The sequence below is a fragment of the Argopecten irradians genome, chromosome 15 (genome assembly GCF_041381155.1).
Source record: "Argopecten irradians isolate NY chromosome 15, Ai_NY, whole genome shotgun sequence".
Lineage (NCBI taxonomy): Eukaryota > Metazoa > Mollusca > Bivalvia > Pectinida > Pectinidae > Argopecten > Argopecten irradians.
In genome coordinates this window covers 18,589,252-18,610,312 of record NC_091148.1, presented here as the reverse complement: position 1 = coordinate 18,610,312, position 21,061 = coordinate 18,589,252, and the positions used below count along the sequence as shown (strand labels likewise).

The 21,061-nt window shown below is 31.6% G+C and overlaps 1 protein-coding gene across 1 annotated transcript in view; it reads right to left on the bottom strand.

Annotated features, from left to right (window-relative positions):
* Positions 1 to 2,560: 2,560 nt before the first annotated feature.
* LOC138308651 (uncharacterized) overlaps positions 2,561 to 21,061 on the bottom strand; it is a 28,873-nt gene continuing 10,372 nt past the window's right edge. The window contains exons 5-35 of the mRNA XM_069249690.1: positions 18,449 to 18,475; positions 18,156 to 18,176; positions 17,219 to 17,239; positions 16,393 to 16,422; positions 16,058 to 16,084; positions 15,599 to 15,619; positions 15,065 to 15,085; positions 14,852 to 14,881; positions 14,577 to 14,603; positions 14,333 to 14,353; positions 13,522 to 13,542; positions 13,181 to 13,201; positions 12,266 to 12,295; positions 11,979 to 12,005; positions 11,792 to 11,812; positions 11,581 to 11,601; positions 10,673 to 10,702; positions 10,456 to 10,479; positions 10,172 to 10,192; positions 9,751 to 9,771; positions 9,433 to 9,453; positions 8,934 to 8,954; positions 7,875 to 8,426; positions 7,311 to 7,370; positions 7,123 to 7,197; positions 6,880 to 6,975; positions 6,552 to 6,620; positions 6,037 to 6,138; positions 4,758 to 4,985; positions 3,119 to 3,355; positions 2,561 to 2,872 (exon numbers count right to left, since the gene is read on the bottom strand). Coding sequence (XP_069105791.1) covers positions 2,561 to 2,872; positions 3,119 to 3,355; positions 4,758 to 4,985; positions 6,037 to 6,138; positions 6,552 to 6,620; positions 6,880 to 6,975; positions 7,123 to 7,197; positions 7,311 to 7,370; positions 7,875 to 8,426; positions 8,934 to 8,954; positions 9,433 to 9,453; positions 9,751 to 9,771; positions 10,172 to 10,192; positions 10,456 to 10,479; positions 10,673 to 10,702; positions 11,581 to 11,601; positions 11,792 to 11,812; positions 11,979 to 12,005; positions 12,266 to 12,295; positions 13,181 to 13,201; positions 13,522 to 13,542; positions 14,333 to 14,353; positions 14,577 to 14,603; positions 14,852 to 14,881; positions 15,065 to 15,085; positions 15,599 to 15,619; positions 16,058 to 16,084; positions 16,393 to 16,422; positions 17,219 to 17,239; positions 18,156 to 18,176; positions 18,449 to 18,475 — 2,256 coding nt within the window. The remainder of the gene's footprint in view (positions 2,873 to 3,118; positions 3,356 to 4,757; positions 4,986 to 6,036; positions 6,139 to 6,551; positions 6,621 to 6,879; positions 6,976 to 7,122; positions 7,198 to 7,310; positions 7,371 to 7,874; positions 8,427 to 8,933; positions 8,955 to 9,432; positions 9,454 to 9,750; positions 9,772 to 10,171; positions 10,193 to 10,455; positions 10,480 to 10,672; positions 10,703 to 11,580; positions 11,602 to 11,791; positions 11,813 to 11,978; positions 12,006 to 12,265; positions 12,296 to 13,180; positions 13,202 to 13,521; positions 13,543 to 14,332; positions 14,354 to 14,576; positions 14,604 to 14,851; positions 14,882 to 15,064; positions 15,086 to 15,598; positions 15,620 to 16,057; positions 16,085 to 16,392; positions 16,423 to 17,218; positions 17,240 to 18,155; positions 18,177 to 18,448; positions 18,476 to 21,061) is intronic.

The following is a 21,061-nucleotide window of genomic DNA, read 5'->3' as shown; positions in this document are numbered from 1 at the left end:
AAAATTTAGTAAATTTAATTTAAACATATTAACAGGAGTAATGCGATTTGACACAAGTTACACAACTTACACGAAACCCGTTTCCGCAAGAAATAAAATAATTATATAACACAGTCAAGATGAATTTAATTTACAGTTTTCTAAAAAAAAATCTCACAGATTATAAATTATATGTGCGAAGATTTTTTTCTGCTTTTTCTTTGATCCCAATCACCTTTTATATTTGAAGAACACATACAGGTTAATCTACATATAAAGTTTTCCATAGGGACTAAAAACACTTTAATAAACCTGATAGACATGCCCGGTTGTTTTTGGACCAGCCGCTAGCTGTTTACTTTTAACACTGAGACAGACAGACCAAACAAGACAATTCGAAGAAAGCTTATTTTAGGGTGTTTTTTGGGGAAAAGGTTATCATTTGTCGAAATCCGGCTGTTGTCGCTGTTGGTCTATCTGTCTTTAATGAAATTTGAATAAATAACAAAGTCAAAGGGCAGTCTATATATGTAAATTTTAAAACAGATTTTATTTAGTCCTTTTTGTGAAATAGTGGACGTCAATTATCAAAAATATGGTAGCATGTCGGTCGGTATTCAATGAAATATGCCCAGTGTCCACAAAATAATATCAGAAAATCACCAGAAGGAAAGCTTCGTGTATTATTAAGACATGTACATTTGTATGTTCAAATTGAATATTGATGTTTAAGTTAGACTTTTATCGGTATTTAACTTTAAAAAATAGTGGTTTTTTTTTTACATTTTTTTTTACATTTTTTTCACCACAATATGTTTTCCTATTGATAAGTTTTTAAAAGTCGGGCAAAGGAAGGCTAATGTCGATAAAAATAGTGTGAATATATCCAGTATAATTTCTTAAAGATGCTCCACCGCCGACAGAGCATAAATGATATTCATTATTTGAACAATTATTGGTGTTTTAATCGTATATATATATGCCTAATTAACACATTACTTCATTCCATATAAGATATAGTGCCACGGAATTTTTTCGGGATGCAATTAATTATTTTTCATATTTTTAACTTTAAGTAAAAATTAGAAGCTCAAACTATTCAATTGGTGGTAATGTAAGTAACTTTTGTAACTGAATATAAATAGGAGAAATCGTAACTGTGCTCCTGTTGTTGATTAGTAAAACTACTATTTGTCAGCAGGTGGGAGGCATCTAATTATAATGGTTCCTGTGTTAAATGAAATTGTGCTAAATTTTACACGGATGTTCTTTACATTATCCAATGGTCAAAAATTAATTGTTATAACAGAAAAAACAGAGAAGACTATCTGATTCGTTCGTTTGATGTAAGGGACCATTGCATCGGACTATTCACTTCAAAGAAATGGTATTTTGTGCGTAGTCAAAGGTTGGGAAAGATGACCGTAAAAGAAAGTAACATATTGTATTAATCTTGTAAAAAGATATTTTTCGTTTGGAAAAGTTCGACGTTGATGGTTAATTAAATGATTCGGTTATCACACTTGAAAAGAATATTGGTAAATACTGACTTTTAATGTTTGAAACATAATAAAGCACACAATGAGAAATGTTACAATGAACCTGACATAATTATTGCTAGATAATCGCAAAACGGAAACATTTTTTTCGGGGAATTTTAGTTACATAACATCTTTAGATATTTAAGTTATTAACTGTTGATCGATGTTTTATGTGTATGGAGATATAACACAAAAAATCTTAAAGTACTCTAAATTTAACTGCGAAGCTGTTTAGGGCATGAGAGTAAAATCAGACTTTAAAATAACATTAAAAATCTTTTCAAAAAATAATCCTTACAATTTTATTTACTAAAGACGATTTTTTTCAATATTTAATGTTCATTTTGAGACTTTTTTGTGTCTGAAATTCATTACTTGCATCATCTCAGCCAATCAGGATGTTACAAACGTCGTCCTGTTATGTGATGGGAGAAAATGCTCGTAACAAACAAATTTAATTATGATAGCTACAGTAAACGGTTACAACAAGCCTAATCTAACAATACTTGGTATATACAGTACACCCCATGTCAACTCAAAGATAAGAATCAACGATAAAATTATACTCAAGTGGCCCTGGTAGCTTAGATAGTACAACTAATGAACAGCAAAATGAAATTGAAAAAAGATACTAAGCTTATCAAACTATCAAAACATCACAAACTTTCGTTTATATCATCAGTGACATAGAAGAAATGTTAGTCCTTACAGATGTATTACAAATATCCCTTTAATTGTTTAAGATAACAAATCACACATGTGGATGCGATAAGAAATGTTAAAATAAACATAACATAATTATCGGTAGATAACGCAAAACGAATACAAATTTACATTTTTACATGCGGTGACTAATTATACAATTAAAGTGAAAAATGGAACAAAAACACAAGCACCACGTAAACGTTAAAATGAAATAGGAATAAAAAGCTCTAGACGCCTTATCACTTCAGCACAGGCCGTGACAGATTGATAACACTATGTCATCAAAGTTCATGACATGAGTATCTAATATCAAAATCTAATGTCGCATTTTGTCCCTATTTCTTATCGTCTTTCATGATCTGTATGGCAAATTCTTCAAGATTAAAATCAACAGGTAGATCCAGATCTTCAACAGGTAGATCCAGATCTTCTAGGTCGTCTGATGGCAGACTAACTGGGTTTGCCCGTGGTCTACCAAAAGGTGAAGGTCCAGACGGAGTTGTTGAAGAGTTTGTCGAGCTGTCATTTGAGGATTGCTGCATGGTCCCTTGTTGGGTCGTGTCTATGTTGATAGGCTGCGATGCTGAACGTAAGTTTGTCGTTGTCGTCGTCGACATTCCAGTCGTTGAAGTGGTTACACCAGGGAACTGCAATTAATCAATCATTATTATTACAGAACAGACATAATAACCTCAGTAATATTTACATAGTAACATTCCATCTTAACAATATTTACATCTTGACATTAAATCTCTATTATGATTCCATCGTAAAACGTATCTCAAAACTAACTTATAAAGCTATGGCACCACTTTAAAATACCGTAAAGAAACTCATTTTCTGAAAGTTAGTACATGTTATGAATGTGCATCAGATCTAGAATGGAGACTTACCAGGTTCAATGTCTGTCTACCAGAGGTTGATGGAATTGGTAGGACTGCAGAATTTGTTGCAATGCTGTTATTTGGCATGTGCATCGTGATCACCTGGTGACCTGTTGCCATGGATACAGAAGTCGATTGTGGTGTTGACGTTACACTTGCCTGAGATGTCGTTGCTATCGTTGCAGGTAGTCTGACGATCGTTGAATTTACATGTACACTTCTGCTAGCGGTCTGTACACCAGGAGTCTATAAATATAAGAAAATTATTACGTACCTAATTATGTATACATATCGCTTGCAGATGGGACAGCCCTGAAAGGGCTAAAAGTAGAGATATCTCCTCAAGACGATGCAACCCTGAAAGCGTTAGCGATAGAAAACATTGCCTGAGTGAAGATGCGGAAACCCTTAAACCATCAGCATAAAAAATAAATCACCTGAAGTTGTGACAATCCAAGCGTTAGCGATAATAAAACATCGCCTGAAGATCTGGCAACCCTGAAAACGTTAGCGATAGAAAGCATCGCCTGAAGATTTGGCAACCCTGAAAACGTTAGCGATAGAAAACATCGCCTGAAGATGTGCAACCCTGAAAACGTTAGCGATAGAAAACATCGCCTGAAGATTGGCAACCCTGAAAACGTTAGCGATAGAAAACATCGCCTGAAGATTTGGCAACCCTGAAAACGTTAGCGATAGAAAACATCGCCTGAAGATGTGACAACCCTGAAAACGTTAGCGATAGAAAACATCGCCTGAAGATGTGACAACCCTGAAAACGTTAGCGATAGAAAACATCGCCTGAAGATGTGACAACCCTGAAAACGTTAGCGATAGAAAACATCGCCTGAAGATGTGACAACCCTGAAAACGTTAGCGATAGAAAACATCGCCTGAAGATGTGACAACCCTGAAAACGTTAGCGATAAAAAATATCGCCTGAACATTTGCAACCCAAGCGTTAACGATACTTTTGTTGCAATGATGATACAGAACTGAAACGATTTTAGTATAACAGAAACCATTATGAATGAAAAACAAGTTTGTCGAAACTCAAAAACTTAAAGCTTCTGGTTTATATCACTCTTATCTTATTACAATTGAAAGAAATGAATTATTTTTTATTTCCATAATGTAGAATGTCTATCACTGCGCAATGAGTAAACAACGACTTTTAGTTGTTAACATAGATTTACACAGTGAATAGTGCTTTGTTTGATTTTATAACTTTAGCTGATGCCTTCGATATAAATGCTTTGCATGGATTCTTTATCTTTATTTAGGAACGAAGCGGGTTTTTAAAAGAGAAGTTCGGCATAAACAATACTGACATGAAAGTTTACTTTCGTCGTCATTCTTCAGGCTTACATCGAAGCTTAAATCAGGCTCTTCATGATTTGTATTACAGAGATACAAAACATTTTTGAAATATTGAACACATGGAAACTACATAAAGATGCTATACTTAAACACTTAATGATCAGAATGTACATTCCTTTGGACCGCAAATTGTTTATTTTAACGCGACAACAGAAGGACCAAAACCACGCAATTTGAGAATTATTGTAATTTCCTTTTTTTCATTATTTTCATAATCTGAAAGTGAGTACATGTTATTTATATCCTAAGATCTAGAATGGAGACGTACCAGGTTAAATGGCTGACTACCAGAGGTTGATGGACTTGGTAGGGCTACAGAACTTGCTGTAAAGTTGTTGTTTGACGCCTGCATAGTGTTCAAATGGTGACATGTTGCCATGGATACAGAAGTCGATTGTGGTGGTGACATTGCGTTTGCCAGAGATATCGTTGCAGGTGGTCTGACGATCGTTGAAGTTACAGGTACACGTCTGCTAGTGGTTTGTACACCATGAACCTACATATATAAGAAAGTTATTTCGTACCTTGATGTGTATATAATCATTTATTTATCATATCATCGCCTGAGGTTCGGGCAAAGCGTTAGCCTGAAAGCGCTAGCGATAGGAAGCATCGCCTGAATTATTATGGGCGATAAAAAATACGTCTGTTGCATTGTTGATCTGTTTTGTGTTTAGATATAGACATATATATCTATGTATCACAAATGTATAACATTTCATTTTTTGAGGTAATACGTAGAACATAGCCTTGTAATTAACTCATATTGTCTCTTTATTTAAATTCAGAATAAAAATACTGTAATAGGAAGAAACAGCTTTTTTATAAAGTTGCAGATGTATACATAATAACAAACATGATATAGGTGTCTGTTGTTGCTTCGTTTGAATTCGTTTAATTAGTTTTATGATAAAAAAGTCATTGATGGACTTTTTATATATGACAATATTTTGTGTACAAGAACGTTATCTTGCTGTTTGGATGCAACCTTTACTCTGCAAATTAACCAAAAAGAAAATATGCACACGTCCTATGGATCAAACGCACTTAATTAAATGAGTTAAGTGAAAAGCAATTTATAGAATAGTTCTGATTTAGTTATCTAAAAATTGAGTACCTAACAATGTACACTTAGATCTTTGTGTTGTGTTCCGAAAACTTGAAACTTTGATTCAAATTAATCCTTATGATTCAATCTAATAAAAACAGTATCTTCAGAATTCCTAATTAATTTCGGTACTCTTTTTTCTATGAAATTATTACACCCATAAGTCAGCCAATCAGTATCCACGTTGTAAACGTCGACGCCTTTATGGGCTGAAAAATAACTTTTTAAATCAATGGAAATGCCCGTTACAAGTAAAATTTAATTATAAAGAAATACCTCTTCGATTAAGTATAGCTTTAGAAGTAACTACATGAAAAGATAAATGTGATGCATGTCCACTTGGAAAATATCATAGTATTACAAAGTTTGTTATATGTGTTCGCATGTATTGCAAGTGATCATCTTATGCTTCGATGCAGTGGTATGACTTCACACTTACCGAAACATCGCTTGGTGAAGCCGTGACTGTTAGTGCTTGAGCCGGTATGATAAAGGCGAGTGTATGAGAAACTATACCGGACTGTCCTGGCTGTGAAGAGGGCTGTGAAAGTAGTTTTTATTTACTATTTAAGATTTTTAAGATTTTTATAAACGATTTAAGCAGTGACTTCGGTACTTTAACTTTCAAGTAAGATCTAATGATTCTACCAATTGTAAGATAGCACATATTTACCGACGACTTTTAGATTTTAATCTCCGTCTCGATCCTAAAAGCTTATCCACACCGTCGCCTTTAACGTATCTTACACTTAAGTTGAATAATATGTTATTCCAAACACTTATCGCAGTCTAAATTAAAAACGTTTATTCTGACCAACTCTCGTCATTCTGAGTGAACAGCCACCGGTTCAAATGTTCTAAAACATGTCTACAAGCTTAGTAAAGAAAAATACCATCCGGAAAAAAGTTTAATCAGTGGTTTTTCTTTTAAGTGTTTTCTACACAAAGGCTTACCGATACTGTAGCTGTGGGGATTTGGTTTGTTGTCAATCGTTGTTGTTTTGGTGCAGGAGCTACAGCGCTCTAGAAATTTAGAAAACATTTGTTATATAAATTACTGCTAAATACATGTATACATTTCTCTAAATATCTAGGACACATGTTTTTTGTTTCAATTCACCAAATGTATATTTGTGTCTTGATTAACAGGGAAAAGTATACAAACGTTTTGTAGTATCATAAGATATTTTGGTACGTTGCATAAATAAAATTGAAAAATCCATGCATTAATACTAAACTACGAGTTCTACTACACATATATAATGTAATTCAATATCCATACTGTTGTTGCCTGGCGTTTGTTCGATGGTTTCGATCGAATATTCCCGGCGTTCTTTGATTGTGCCATGCATCCCTCTGCAATTAATCCTGCGGTTGCCTAAAACCATACGTAATATATATTGTGATACATATTAATTTGCATCTTTCTCTATAACAAACATTTATTTTCCATATTGATTTTATGAATTTTACTGTACATTAAATGTCCTAATATGAAAGCGTAGTCGAATGAAATATTTCTTACCGCGTCTGTAATCTCGGTAATTGGACGGTAGCCTGGTACATTGTAGGGACACTTCTGTGGTCGCTGGTGCCTCACCTGAACAGAAACATACACCATTTATCTTGTGTCCACTAAATCCATGCTTCATATCAATTAACATATTTCAAACAATATCTAATTCGAGGGAAATATTAGTCAGGTATACGCACGACTGTCGAAGACGAGGGTTGTGTTGGTGAGGCTGCTGCCGAAAGAGAGGGGTTCCCGGTCTGTAAAAAATGATACAATACAATATTACATCATGTTAAGAGGCAAATAGGGCTATAGATCTTTGTTTGGGTCAATATGATATATACACACCTGATAAAATTAATATAATATAAAATTGACATAATAAAATAAATTTTACACAGGTCTAAAAACGATTTCAGGAGACATTATTTTACATCAGACATTCAGTTAGCCTATCTCATAATATCATCTCAGGAGATTGTAAGATATTAACTTGGTGTTTATGAAAAAGGAAGCAAAGAGTCGATATGTCTTAAATTAACCTCGAAGTGAATATGTATATTCGTATTGCACAATAAAAACAGCATATCCTATATTTGTCTTTTATCAATTGTGTTATGATGATTGAATTAAAATGATACGATATTAATAGTATTACCAAATGATGCGAGTTGCTAACAATTAGAAATGTCCAGGTGAAATTTGACCTTTTTTGAGCGAGTCTTTTCAGTTTATTTAAGTTTAATGCTTTAAAAAAATACCTGTCGCGGGAGACCAGCCCTCCGTAGTATATCATCGACATCCTGTCCTTGGTATGGTTTCAACAGCTCCCGTACTTTGCGTGCCGTCTGACATTTCTGAAGTTCTACTTCATTTCCAGTTTCCACAAATACCATCTCCTCGCGGCACCAATCCGGAAATCTGCCGAATTTTGTAATCGTTGCTTGAAGAGCCGCATAAAACATGGCATATTTCTCTGCGTTGTCGGAATCCTTTATCTTATTGATATCTTTAAAGACAATATTCCGATTCCAAAAAGGTGGCTCTATTCCCCAGTTGGCCACTGCTGTTCCTTGTAGATGCTTCACGAGTCTGGTCAGTAACGCACGGATAGATGCAAAGACCAAAATCGACCACGGTCCTGGATGTTTTTCTACATCACCAGAAGTCCATAGAATAAATAAGGCAGCTAACACGAACGAATGTTTCATTAAACACTGTTTTTGAAATACTGACTTGGTCACAACTGCACAGAACATTAGATACGCAACAACAGCTACCATTAAGGCATGGAAATGCCGGCAGAGAATTGCCTGTAAAATGCAGAAAAATGTATTGAATTTAAATAAATTGATTAATATTTTTTTATAATAATGTAATACATATGTATACATACACTACCGTTTGCCCTTGTTTAGTACTCGATTGTCATAATATCGCTTAAAAGTTAAAAAAGAAATGATCCACCAAGGACGAATATACAAATATTCAGATGCGCCTGCGAGGTAACGTTCTTAATTTTCACATTCGTGTCAGGCCTATTCCATTTGATAAAGCAGTGGTCGAAAAACTTAGATAAATTTATACAAACTCCTCTGAAATCTCAATACATCATATAAAAGCATGTGTTGTTGATCCGAAGGTTAAACTTGCATTTCCTGTCAATTGTAATCAATGACTATACATTGAGTTCCATATTTGTTTAAATTCTACTATTAACAATCTGCTACTGTGATTATGTCAGGAGATCTGCTCCCACCACCACATGTGAGCCGATGAAAGTACACCTCAAATGTACATTAAATGGCATAATTACTCACCTCTATCTTAAGCGCGTTATTCTGTAAATCAAACAATTTTGGAAAAATAGTATTTATCAAGTAAAGTATGTTATAACAAAAATCACAACGCAACACATGTGGGGTCTAAGGGAAAAACATATTTAAACCAAGTAATGCAAAGTAGTCAAAACCTACCACAATCTCACAAAACCGACAACATATTTTTCAAAACGAATACTTTACTAATAGTCTTTTCAAGGCATATATACACATATGCTATTAGATTAACATATCATTAGCAAAATATATATATATGTCTTTTAAAACGAGTGTATCTCTGCTTATAAGTAACTAACGTATTGTGCATTTATCATACATTTTTTTAAATTATGTAATTTTAAATATCACTATAAAGTGAAAAATTCAACGATGAACACATGCACTGTCTCCAATAAATAATAAACTTGAAATAAACGAATATTTAGTTATGATTAATATTTCAAACAATCCATATATTAGTTCACTTATGATTACTCACCTCCATAATCTGCACCTTGTTCTGAAGGAAATGGAGATTAAATTTTTTTCAAGTATTTTATGTTGAATGAATTGAATCATTCTAATTACATCATTCAGTGCTATTTCATAAACGGATATGATGTGTTATATAAACTAACAAAAAATTAAATGAACTGACAGAGGATGTCTTATTAAAACTAAAAACAATCGGTTAATGATTAGCATGATCGTATTAATGATTTTATAGTAGAAATTGTCATCGACGGCAGTCATGTATGATCATGGTCAAATCTAACAAGTTTGTTAATATAATGATTGAAACAAGTGTATTACGTACCTTGATTCTCACTAATTCTTCCTGCAAACAAATATATATATAAATCATATAAATCTGAAGACGTCGATAGCAGCGATTAATGATTGAATGGGTCAAAGTATATTTGCATTCGATATAAAGTAATTTCTCAATTAGGTTGATACACTGTATCTAAGATAAAATACATTCTCATATAAACTGCATTTAAGATCGATAATTAGATAAACACTTTTAACAGCTATTGTAATAATATAAAATCCATCACCTGAATGATGAAAAGACCGGATATAAAATTGATGTAAGTAATGGTAAAAGTAAGATTTTCTGATAAATATCAAATTTGAGTGTTTTGTTCGTGTCACACAGGACGAACACAATTCAACGTAACACAGAAACCGAGTGATAACACTCATGTACAGTATATAAACCGTATTTTACTCACCTGCATAACTTTAACCTCTTCCTGTTCAAAAGGAATAGTAAATAGAAAAGCATTATTATGAAAACGAAATTCAATTAATATACAAAATATATAGCATTGTATATTGTTCATCTTATAAAGTGTCCCAACTACAAATGGCTCTGGTGTATAGCAATACATAAATAATAATAAAAAATAAACAAAACAAACATTTATTATTAGATATTTAGCATATATTTTATTTTATTTTTTTATTTCTAAGGATATTACTTGATACAATCTACCCTTAATAAAGTTTAACTTACCAGCATACGCACACATTTCTTCGACTGAAAAATGAAGTTTTACAATAAGATATTTAAAGTATACTGATGAATATCTATTCATTATATCGTCAATGTTATTTTAAGACAGTTACCGTTTGGATAACGCTTACGATACTATAAAATAATGAGCAGGGAATGGAGCATGGATAATTGACTTTGTATTAAGAAGGTATGTCAAAATGCCATTAATACTTACGGTATGTGGTGTGAGTCTTATCAGCTCGAGCTTTGATAAAATAAAATGAATATAGAAAGTAAGCTTGAGGTATTCATTGTTCTTCAGATGTCATTACTCTTTAGATATTTTTTTTCATATTCTGGTTAATATGTTTTGACGGTTGTTCAAAGGTCGAGACAGGTTATTATAGAATAGAATGCAAATTTAATTCAGGCAAATAATTGACTTTTGACTGGAAAATGAACTACGTAGATATCTACACACATTATATTTTGTGTTTAAGAAAAAGGAAGGAGTGACATTTGGCCTATTTTGTGGCATTTTAGTGATACAAAAAGTATTTTGTATATTGTATCTTTTATACAAATGTTTTACTTTCCACTTGTTTATCTATTATTCTATCACTATATAAGGCTGAAACGTCAATGTTCATGATGCATTATTTATTTGTTCATGAAGTTTAGCATCACTGTTCTTACTAAATAACATAATTATAACTGTAAATCAATGTTTAATGGCCTTGATACCCGTTATTTATGGCCACAGCAACCAAATATTCCTGCATTATACAAAACCTGCTTATAGAGACATGGTTACCATGACAATACGAAGATGACAAAAGTAATCCCGTATATGTCTGAAATTTCAATGTGATATTTCAAAATGATTACTGCTATAGACTTATACTATATGTAAAGTGAAAGGTGCCTTGACCATAGCCTCTGACCACTTTTATATGATAATACGAGCACTTTTATGAACTCCAAATGACCAATTTAAGCTCAATTTGACCTTCGTATCGAGTACATTGACATATATAGACATTATATTTCATTCTTGACGTGATCTTTCAAGATAGATTTGAATGTATTCGTATGAAACTATACTTACGGATAGACTGGAGAAAGAAACAAGACAAGAATTACCTTTTTATAGAGGACATCTTCCTGTAAAATTAAAATATTGTTTAATTTTTCAATAAGGCTCGTAGAAATAACTTGGATTGCAGACAAACTCTTGTGACCAATGACAATGAAATTGGTGATATAATGAATTATAATGTCTGGAATATTATTTTTTTCCTCTATGGTTTTGTAATATCTCCATTATGCATAGAGATTTCCATTTGGCTCTTACCTTTAACGCTTTAACTTCCTCCTGCATGGAAAATAAATAGCATAAGATTACTTGATAGCCTAACATTATGGCGATATATATAAATATGTATATATCTAAGATATATAATAAATGTCTGTTCAATATCCTGGTTTGAAGGAAGGAAACTGATTTTGTAATATTTATAAAAATCTTCTTAAGAACTTACCATCAGATGAGCTTGTGTCTCCCATGGCTAAAATATTGAATATATAGAGGTAAAATTCAAAGATTAAAAAATAAACATTGAAAGTAATAAGATTTTGAATATGTGAATCTGCATTTGAAATGCCTGTTAAGTAGTAATGTTATATTTTTTCTTTATAAAATGTTATAATGTAAATATGCCAAACAATACCAAAGGGAATCATGTGAATATTTCTATATTACTCAAATTAAATGCTAGTGCATTTATGTAAAATCCCATATGTATATAAATAATAACATAATACATACCAGATCAGATTTCAGGTATATCTGTTCAAGCTACAAATATCAACGACATTAAAATGATACACAAAATGAGAATGAATATGAATGAATTGATTAAATATCATTAAACATAAACATAGACATTGGATAATTGACGATTTAGATATACTTAAAACGATCACTTCTGTGCTGGTATATAATACCATAATGATATAATATCATGTACCCACCATTCCTTTTATATATGTCCTCATGTATAGAATATCAAATTGATTTGCATGCATAATTTGTTTGAAAACTAAACTTTATCTCATTACTGGCCTTGATGGTTTACGGACGTATTAAGTAATAAAAGATATTTTTCCCAGGAGATATGTAAAGTGTTAAGAACCATCCGTATACTTTACCAGTGTATTTTAGCTGTTCTCGTGTTTATGGTAACTTTGTAAAATACATTTTTGAAGTGAATGATTTATATGGGATTAAGGAAAATAAGTTATACGATAAGTATATATATCAGCAAATTGTAATTTAACTTAAAGAATCAACTCTGAATTTGGACATATTGACAAAATTAAATATCCACTACCTCTCCGAAACAATAATATTTCTTAAGACAAATATATCGATGGCGTGAACTGAGATTACAATGTAAAACAAATGCAAATTTTTCAGAATAATCTATGTCACGGTGAAGATTCATTCGCTGTTTTGCTCAGTAAATAGGACGACGGCAGGAAACATAATATGACCTGCATAATGTAAATTAAAATTTGATTTACCTGGCACTTAATACTTTATCTAAATTGTTCAGAAGATGGTAATATGTGTAGTATTACATTAAGCTAATAAAGTTTAGGACTCGTTCTAAAAATCAAAAATCGTTTCGGAAACGTAGTGGTCCTTGATATTACCTGTCGAAGAGTATATTTATCTTACCTTCCGCTCAATGATGCATTCCTGAAATATCGATATGAAAACACGTGTAGATGACACATTTTTGTACTTTAAAAAATCTAAATCTCTCTTCATTTTCTTTCCAGTTTTAATGTAGATTCTGGCATTATATCAGGGTATTTTGGCTACAGGAACGATTGCCGTATATAACAAGTTTAGTAGATCATAAATTTGATACAATAAACAATACAGTCTTAAGATATTTTGCAAGTTCGATTCATCATATATGGCAGTGAAAATTTCATCTGCAAAACATAGCTTATGTGTACTTTAAAATCATGGTGACGAAATATCGAATTAATTACATTCCTTTGATAACTTACCTTTAAACCAATGACTCCTTCCTATAAAAATTCAAAGTGTACATAATATTATTAAATATTTTTTTTCTCAGCGTATTGAATTTATATACAATCTTGATCGAGTTCATGGTATTATTTCCTTTATTTGAATGGCCTGAATGGGTACGTTATAAAATAGGTTATTTCGTTACCAAGCTCATCATGTACAACATTTTATCACAAAGTGTGTCAAATATAATCCACATGGCATGTCATTATATATGTAGATATGCAAATGTATATGCAATTTTGATAAGATTTTCCTCGCAACTTCAAAGTTAAATAATTGGTATTTTGAAACATTGTTCTGAAAAAATAATATCAAAATTAACTAAATTGAAAACTATTACAGGATTTTACAGTTTGGTATATCCAGTTATATAAGACAGGATGACACGCTATATTTTCGTTCAGTTTTAAATATTTCATCACAAAGTATGAGTGTTCTATATTTATATTCAAGATTAATACGTATGCAGAAACTTTTCATTTATATGCTTGATATAAGTGACTGCAACCATTTAAATCAAAATGTAATTTCAAGCAATAATTACTAAATATCCTTTACTATGCTAATATAATAAATGATGCAGAGAAGTATTTTTCATGTGTATCATAACATCAAATGACGTATTAATTGTTAAATTATCGTTAAATCAAAGCATCGACTTATCTGAGTGAAGGTATACATACATGTACATTACGATTATCTGCAATTTGTTTTCGCTGGGAAAGATATGTGTTATTGTTACCATCGGATTAAGGGCTGTAATGCTAAGCAAATCCTACTTACCCTTGATTCCAACACCTCTCTCTGTGAAAATACAAATAACACTTTTGTTAATTGATTGCATAGTTATTTCTTGTATGCATTGTTATGAAGTAGAAAAAAACTTCAACTTATTTAAGTTCCTCGATATGTGAAAATAATTCATAATTTGAATAATGCATCATTCAAAAACGGATGTTATAAAATGAAACTAGATGAAATCTGATATTTGGCTACCTTGCTATTAAAAATAAATAAGAATACTTACAACCATTTCCTTCCGATTCGTCCTTGACTAAAAATGAATATTTGAATTTTTGATGATTATATTGGTTTTTAAATAACATTTTGTACAATAAATACATATTTAATTGACGAATTTAATAATACATATCTATAACATTGAATTATATTATTTCTTTGTTACTTATTGTACAAAAAATAGATTCACATTATATTTGTCAACAAATCTCAGTGATAATTTTGTCTGTCTAACATGAAACAGGGGAGATAAATGCAGTTAAAATGAACTGTTTTACTAACCATGTTCTGCTCAAGTGATAAGAGCTTTTCCTGAAAAAATAAAAAAAAAATCAAAAAAAATCAAACATTTGTACAACGCGGGATTACGTTGGTACAATTAGAAATACTCAATATTAATTTCATATTTCATTTGATAACTTTTTAAATAACTGTATTCTTCAAATACTAGAGAAGCTTAGATAAAACAGATTTTAAGGATGTGCTTTAACCTACCTTTAACACTATTACTCGTTCCTGTAAGACAAAGAAAAAAACATGCAAACATCTAAATTACAATCTAACTAAGCGATGAAGAAAAGGAAAAGTTCAAAATTGACAACAAATGTTAATTTGTACGTTTTTGTGCTACAAACACATGACAGAGTCCGAGCAAATGATTTTGTTTAAATAAATCTTGCGATACTTGCGACAATTTGCGATTCTTTGCATAAACATTGTTCTTAATTTCATTTTATTGCAATCATTTCAGTTCGTTGTTTCTAGATTAATTTGCTGGCCTTTATTCACATGTTATTGTTCATTATAAGATACAAATATATAATCACGTTATTTTGCCTTTCGATAATAATTTCGAAACTTCAGTTCTTAAGTTAGTTATTTTCTAACACCATCAACAGAACAGCTGGTTATTGTTCAAAATACGCTATTCGTGGCTGATTGTGATATTAGTCAAATGAAAACTCGATTTCTAGCAGATGTATGTCAATACACGATACCATTTCAATGTGTCCATCAATATTGTCTTACCTCCATTTCTGCAACTTTCACCTGTAAAAAAACAGAGAAAGTTTTGAGCAAAAGTGATGTCACATTTCATATCTCAGAAAATCAAAATAGAGATACAAAATTATGGAAATCCTATTCTCTCTTCTGATGTGTATAATTTGACACTGACTACTGGCCGGCGACCATAAAAGCCTAACACTTTCTCTCGCCATTTCCTGTTGTATGAGTGGAAATCTAAAGTCTCTAAAATTGTCCGATCATCAGTCATTATTTGACCACTCCACTGCCCCATATATACACTTTTATTAACAGCTACGGAACCATCGGTTTTAGTAAAGAAAGTATTTCATATTCTCTTGATCAGTCCAGTTACCTCGACGAGAAGTGTTTCCTGTGAATTCCATGAGTACAGATTGGTTTCCGAGTTGTTAAACGGATGACTAAATATTGAAAAAATATAAGGTATAACGTAATGCTTACCGCCAAACGAGTTCGGCTTTCCATCGACTGCAAAGAAAATTCGATATAACGTTTATGTATTCAGATCAAAGGTAATGATTTAAAATAAAATCTAAAATAACAACAATTTAATCAGCATTTTAGTTATTATATAAAACATTACCTTTTGATTTTGAAATGCATTTGATAATATTACAAAAACATATTTCAACATAGCATGAAGTCATATATAATGTTAAAATCTCACTAATTAATGATAACATGTTTTTTAAGCGGAGTAATAAAACCGACAAAGTTTTGTGATATCCACATATATATCCATAACACAAACGTAAAAGCTAAAGCTATAAACTTACCCTATTTTGTTTTAGTTCTGATTCCTTTAGCTTTGAAATAAAAACAAAAATGAATTATATAAAGCAATAACATCTAGTGATCTACGTCTGACAATAGTGGAGGTTCTTTTCATGCTTTACAACCTTTGACTACAAATTACATATGAAATTTAAGAAAAATCCCTTCAGGACATTCTGAGAAATACCTGAAACAATCTTAAGTCATCAAATTCTGAGATGGCGGCCTGTCGGCCATCTTGTTGACTGATCGGTCCGAAAATGTTATATGCACAATTAGGACTCTAGAGGAACATAAATATGAAATTTGACCCCTTACGTTTTTCTGAGACATAGCAGTAACAAACCTAAATGAGTAATATCTCAAATGGCTGCCTATTTGAACCTACATATGAAAATATGAGACAAATCCCTCCAGTACTTTCTGAGAAATGGCGGTAACAAGAACTGTTAACAGATGGACGGACGGACGGACGACCGACGAACCACGAACGAATAATCTACCATAACCAAAACAAGTAAATGCATACCGGTATATATTTTGAATAAAATAATAAATGTATCGTGATGAATTTTGCCTCTTATTCTTGCAACCTCTACTTGTGATAAGTGACTGGTGCAGTTATCACAAATATAACTTACAAGAGTAAGAGGAATATTTCGAAACAGCGCAAAAAAAAAACATTTCAATGAAAACTCAGTAAAATATAAAAGTAGATATTGTAACATACCATTAATTGTATTTAATTTGAATAAACAAAAGTTAATTATTCATAATATTTGTAATATATATATCACCTTAAACATTTAAATCTCATTTTAGACTTACCATCAACTCAATATCGTTTTCCTACAAAACGAAAACGTGATTTCAAGCATAGAAGTAGTAAACAAATATTTGTTCTGTTCTTGAGTATAATTATCGTAATGAACATCGATTTCATTCATACATAACAAAATGGCGTCACGAAGGTGACATGATGGATATATGTTTTAATGTAGGGTGAAAACTGTTTTATTTTATGTGGCATGCAAATCGGTATATATATTAAAACGGAAACTAATACTACTTTTGGAATTAATTGTGAAGCAGAAACGAAAGCGTTTTGTTCTAAATACATTTCAATCCCTTGGGAATGTCTTAAATCTATGTTAATGATCAATTGTTATATATATGAGTATGCATTTCAATATATTTCACAAATCATTATTGTCATAGAAAATGTTATTTAAGTATGATCTGACCCGATACTATATGATTTCGTTGGCTTGTTTAATTCATTGTTTAATTTTGTGTCATAAATACCAAATGATTTTCAAGTACTGAGAAGTATATTTTAGTTAAGTAAATGTACCTTCAGCATAATTATCATTACACAATCATATATCAACAGTTCATTGCATTAACATTGCTAAAAATTCACCTCAGGTGCAATTCAAGTATCTGACCCTAAGTCTGCTTTGAATATTTCAATAAATGATGCTCATTTTGATGAGTGTTGAGATCATTAATTTCTATTTTTTGTATAGTTTACAATTGTACAAAAACCAAGTTATACCAAAACCTGATAGATACTTCAATATTTAATGACTGTAATATACACCAGCATAAGTATATTTTAAAGAGCCAATATCTCAAAATTGAATACCTTATTTGCTGTGTAAAACATCAAACTAACTAACAAACTACAAAACTACATAACCAAGGAAAAATATCTCAATAAAGTCTAATTCTTCTGAAGCCACCGTTAAAAACATTTACTCACCTCCCATGTTATAACGTCTTTCTGCAAAATTTTATCATGAAGCACGTACTGATAAGACAGTTTATAATTCACAGTTTTATTTGTATTGTATGAATATGACGATGATTAGGATTCATATGTCTTCTTTAGATACATGTATCTTTAAAATAATTCCTAATTTTATATCGCATGTTCCGAAAATGTCTAAAACATGTTAAGTTGCAACTTAACATTTCATCAGCATATACGTTTATTTGTTTCAGTTTAATCTAAACAAATAATTAATGATAAAAAACTACAAAGATATTACTTACCATCAGTTTGAAAACATTCTCCTTTGACTGTAAATTAAGCAGAAATCGAAATTTAAATTACTTAAAGAGATCATTATATTACATGAGAAATTGAGCGAAGAATTAATCAAAAAGATCAAAGCGATAGCTCACTGAAATTGTGATTCAAGTACAAATACATTTTCCCATTTAGTTTCATGACAACATTCATAGAGATTACGTTCTGGTGTCATTTTTATACCATTTAGTTTGAGTAAATTTTCTTAAACTGGACACGACATATCGTCATAGTACGCGTATAGAGCTACATATGTAGGTCATAGCATATATTGCGAAATGAATACATACATTACAATGGCGTTGGCAGCTCTGTAAGTTATTGCACCTCTTAACTTTTACTGATAAGAAATTTAGAGACAGTGATTTGATTGGGCAAAAGTAACCTCAAACGGAATGTGTCAGATACAATATCAAATGAAGTAATATTATGGATTTGGATTTTATTCAAATTGCGAAATCACACAATCTTAATTGTTTTCCTGAGATATTCGTATCAACCATGTGAACTGTTTATCCGATGCCGGAGGTTGGTATAAATACAGACAGAAAAACATATGTTTGTTGGATTATCTGATTAATGCTGTGGAAGTAAACAAAACATGTATTAAACTGAACTGTAGACCGAAAATTTTAACAAATATAGCTGTGAAAGGGGCACAAGGCATATATAAATATTACGACACCTATCATAAGAAATTAAATGTCTTAGAGTAGGACGATTAAAATAAAACAGTAAAAATTCTGTAAAAAATGGTTATAGTACATGTATATGTATGCGTCAATTGAGAAAGAATCAAAATGACCGCCGAATGGCTCTTTTTTATATTTCTTGTCAAATAATTACTCTTTGAAGCATGTTATCAAAATTTTTTTCTGAAACATCGAAAAAAACTTTACTTAATCTCGAAATGAGGCTTATAGAAGACTGTATGACTTTGCTGTCGTTAGGCATGTCGTATATGAACTTATATGTTAATTGCATGACTTATTGCGCAGGAGAGTGTTAATTGTTGTTTATTTGATGTTAAGACGACTTTTTATACTAATCTGTATACTTAATGACTTAAACAGAAACATTGGCAGGAATAACTAGTGATAACGGTGGTTGATACAAAAGAGTATGTAAATATTAACCGATACATGTTTTTTTCATGGTCAAGTGATTCCCGGCAGTGAGGGTACTAGTATTGATAATTATTTTCTAATTATCATTATGAATTCAAAACATTAAACATAGTGACGTTCTCAAAATATCAGAAAATGTATTGACTGAAACATGTCGAATCGTTGATTAGGGTAGCATTTATGAAAGGGTGGTAACCTTTGCCATCAATTGTATCTTTTTTTTATAATTGTTCCAAAACAATTACAATACTTAGCCACTTGGAATGCACCCCTACGCAGCAGTTATGAGATAAAACGAGCTATTATTGGGAAATAAGTATGATGGAAAGGAAACGAAAGGTTTATTCTTAGTAATAGTGACTTTCACTTTTATCTTGATTCTTTCCAATTAAGTACTCGCTCCAACGAGGTTGTTCATTTCAGTCTTTTCAGTCTGATTATTAATTGCATTGTAACGAAGATGATTTTTGAAATATGAGTTTGGTCATCTAAATGAACTTGGTTTATTACACACAAAATAATGAAATAGCAACCTTGATTTTTAATCTTCGTAAGTTAAACCTAATGAAATAGCAACCTTGATTTTTAATCTTCGTAAGCTGCTCATGAAGATGGAGTTTAATCACAAAAAGGTTATCAAACGGACACTTATTTCAGAACAACACCTACATGCAAGCATATTGATACATATATGCATCCAATATGATTTAAATGTCGATGCAATAATCGCAAAAAAAATGACAAAATATTTCCATATCGAATTCATGCATATAATGTTTTAAATATAATATGCTACATTTCGCTACCATATCATTACGTATAAGTTCAGGAATTGTTTTAAACTATTCCGGCATAATTAGTATCAGCACTGTCTTCGGTCTATTATATTATGTAATTTACGCGCAAAACATTTATAAATTTATAAAAGAAACTTAAATTCTCAAAATTTACCTTTTGCATCATGTTTCTAACAGCTGACTTTTAGACTGAAATACACACAATCATTTACTTAATTTTCATTCTGATTTTCAGTGTTTTGTGATCAATTATAAGCATCGTCCATACAGAACATAATTGCAAAATCGTTCAGAAAGGAATTACCATTGATAAATGTTACCGCGCTGGACACCATACCATTGACAAACGTACTTGTCTAGCCGCGCTGTGATCAGTGCAGCTGATACAGGTAGCTTGAGCACTTAGTGGGAAAGTGGTGTACTAGCCGATCACCGCATAGTTTAAATATAGTACAACGCAATACAAACGCGTAACTAACACTCACATGTTCGCGGTAAACTCTACTCCAACGGACGAAGAACTGACGAAAAAACAAGACTACGACTAATTGAACTATACACAAACGGTAAGACATACAACAAATGAGCGAATTAACCGGAATAATGAGATGCGGATGTCAAAAGATAGAGAAAAACAGTTTATCGCATCAGG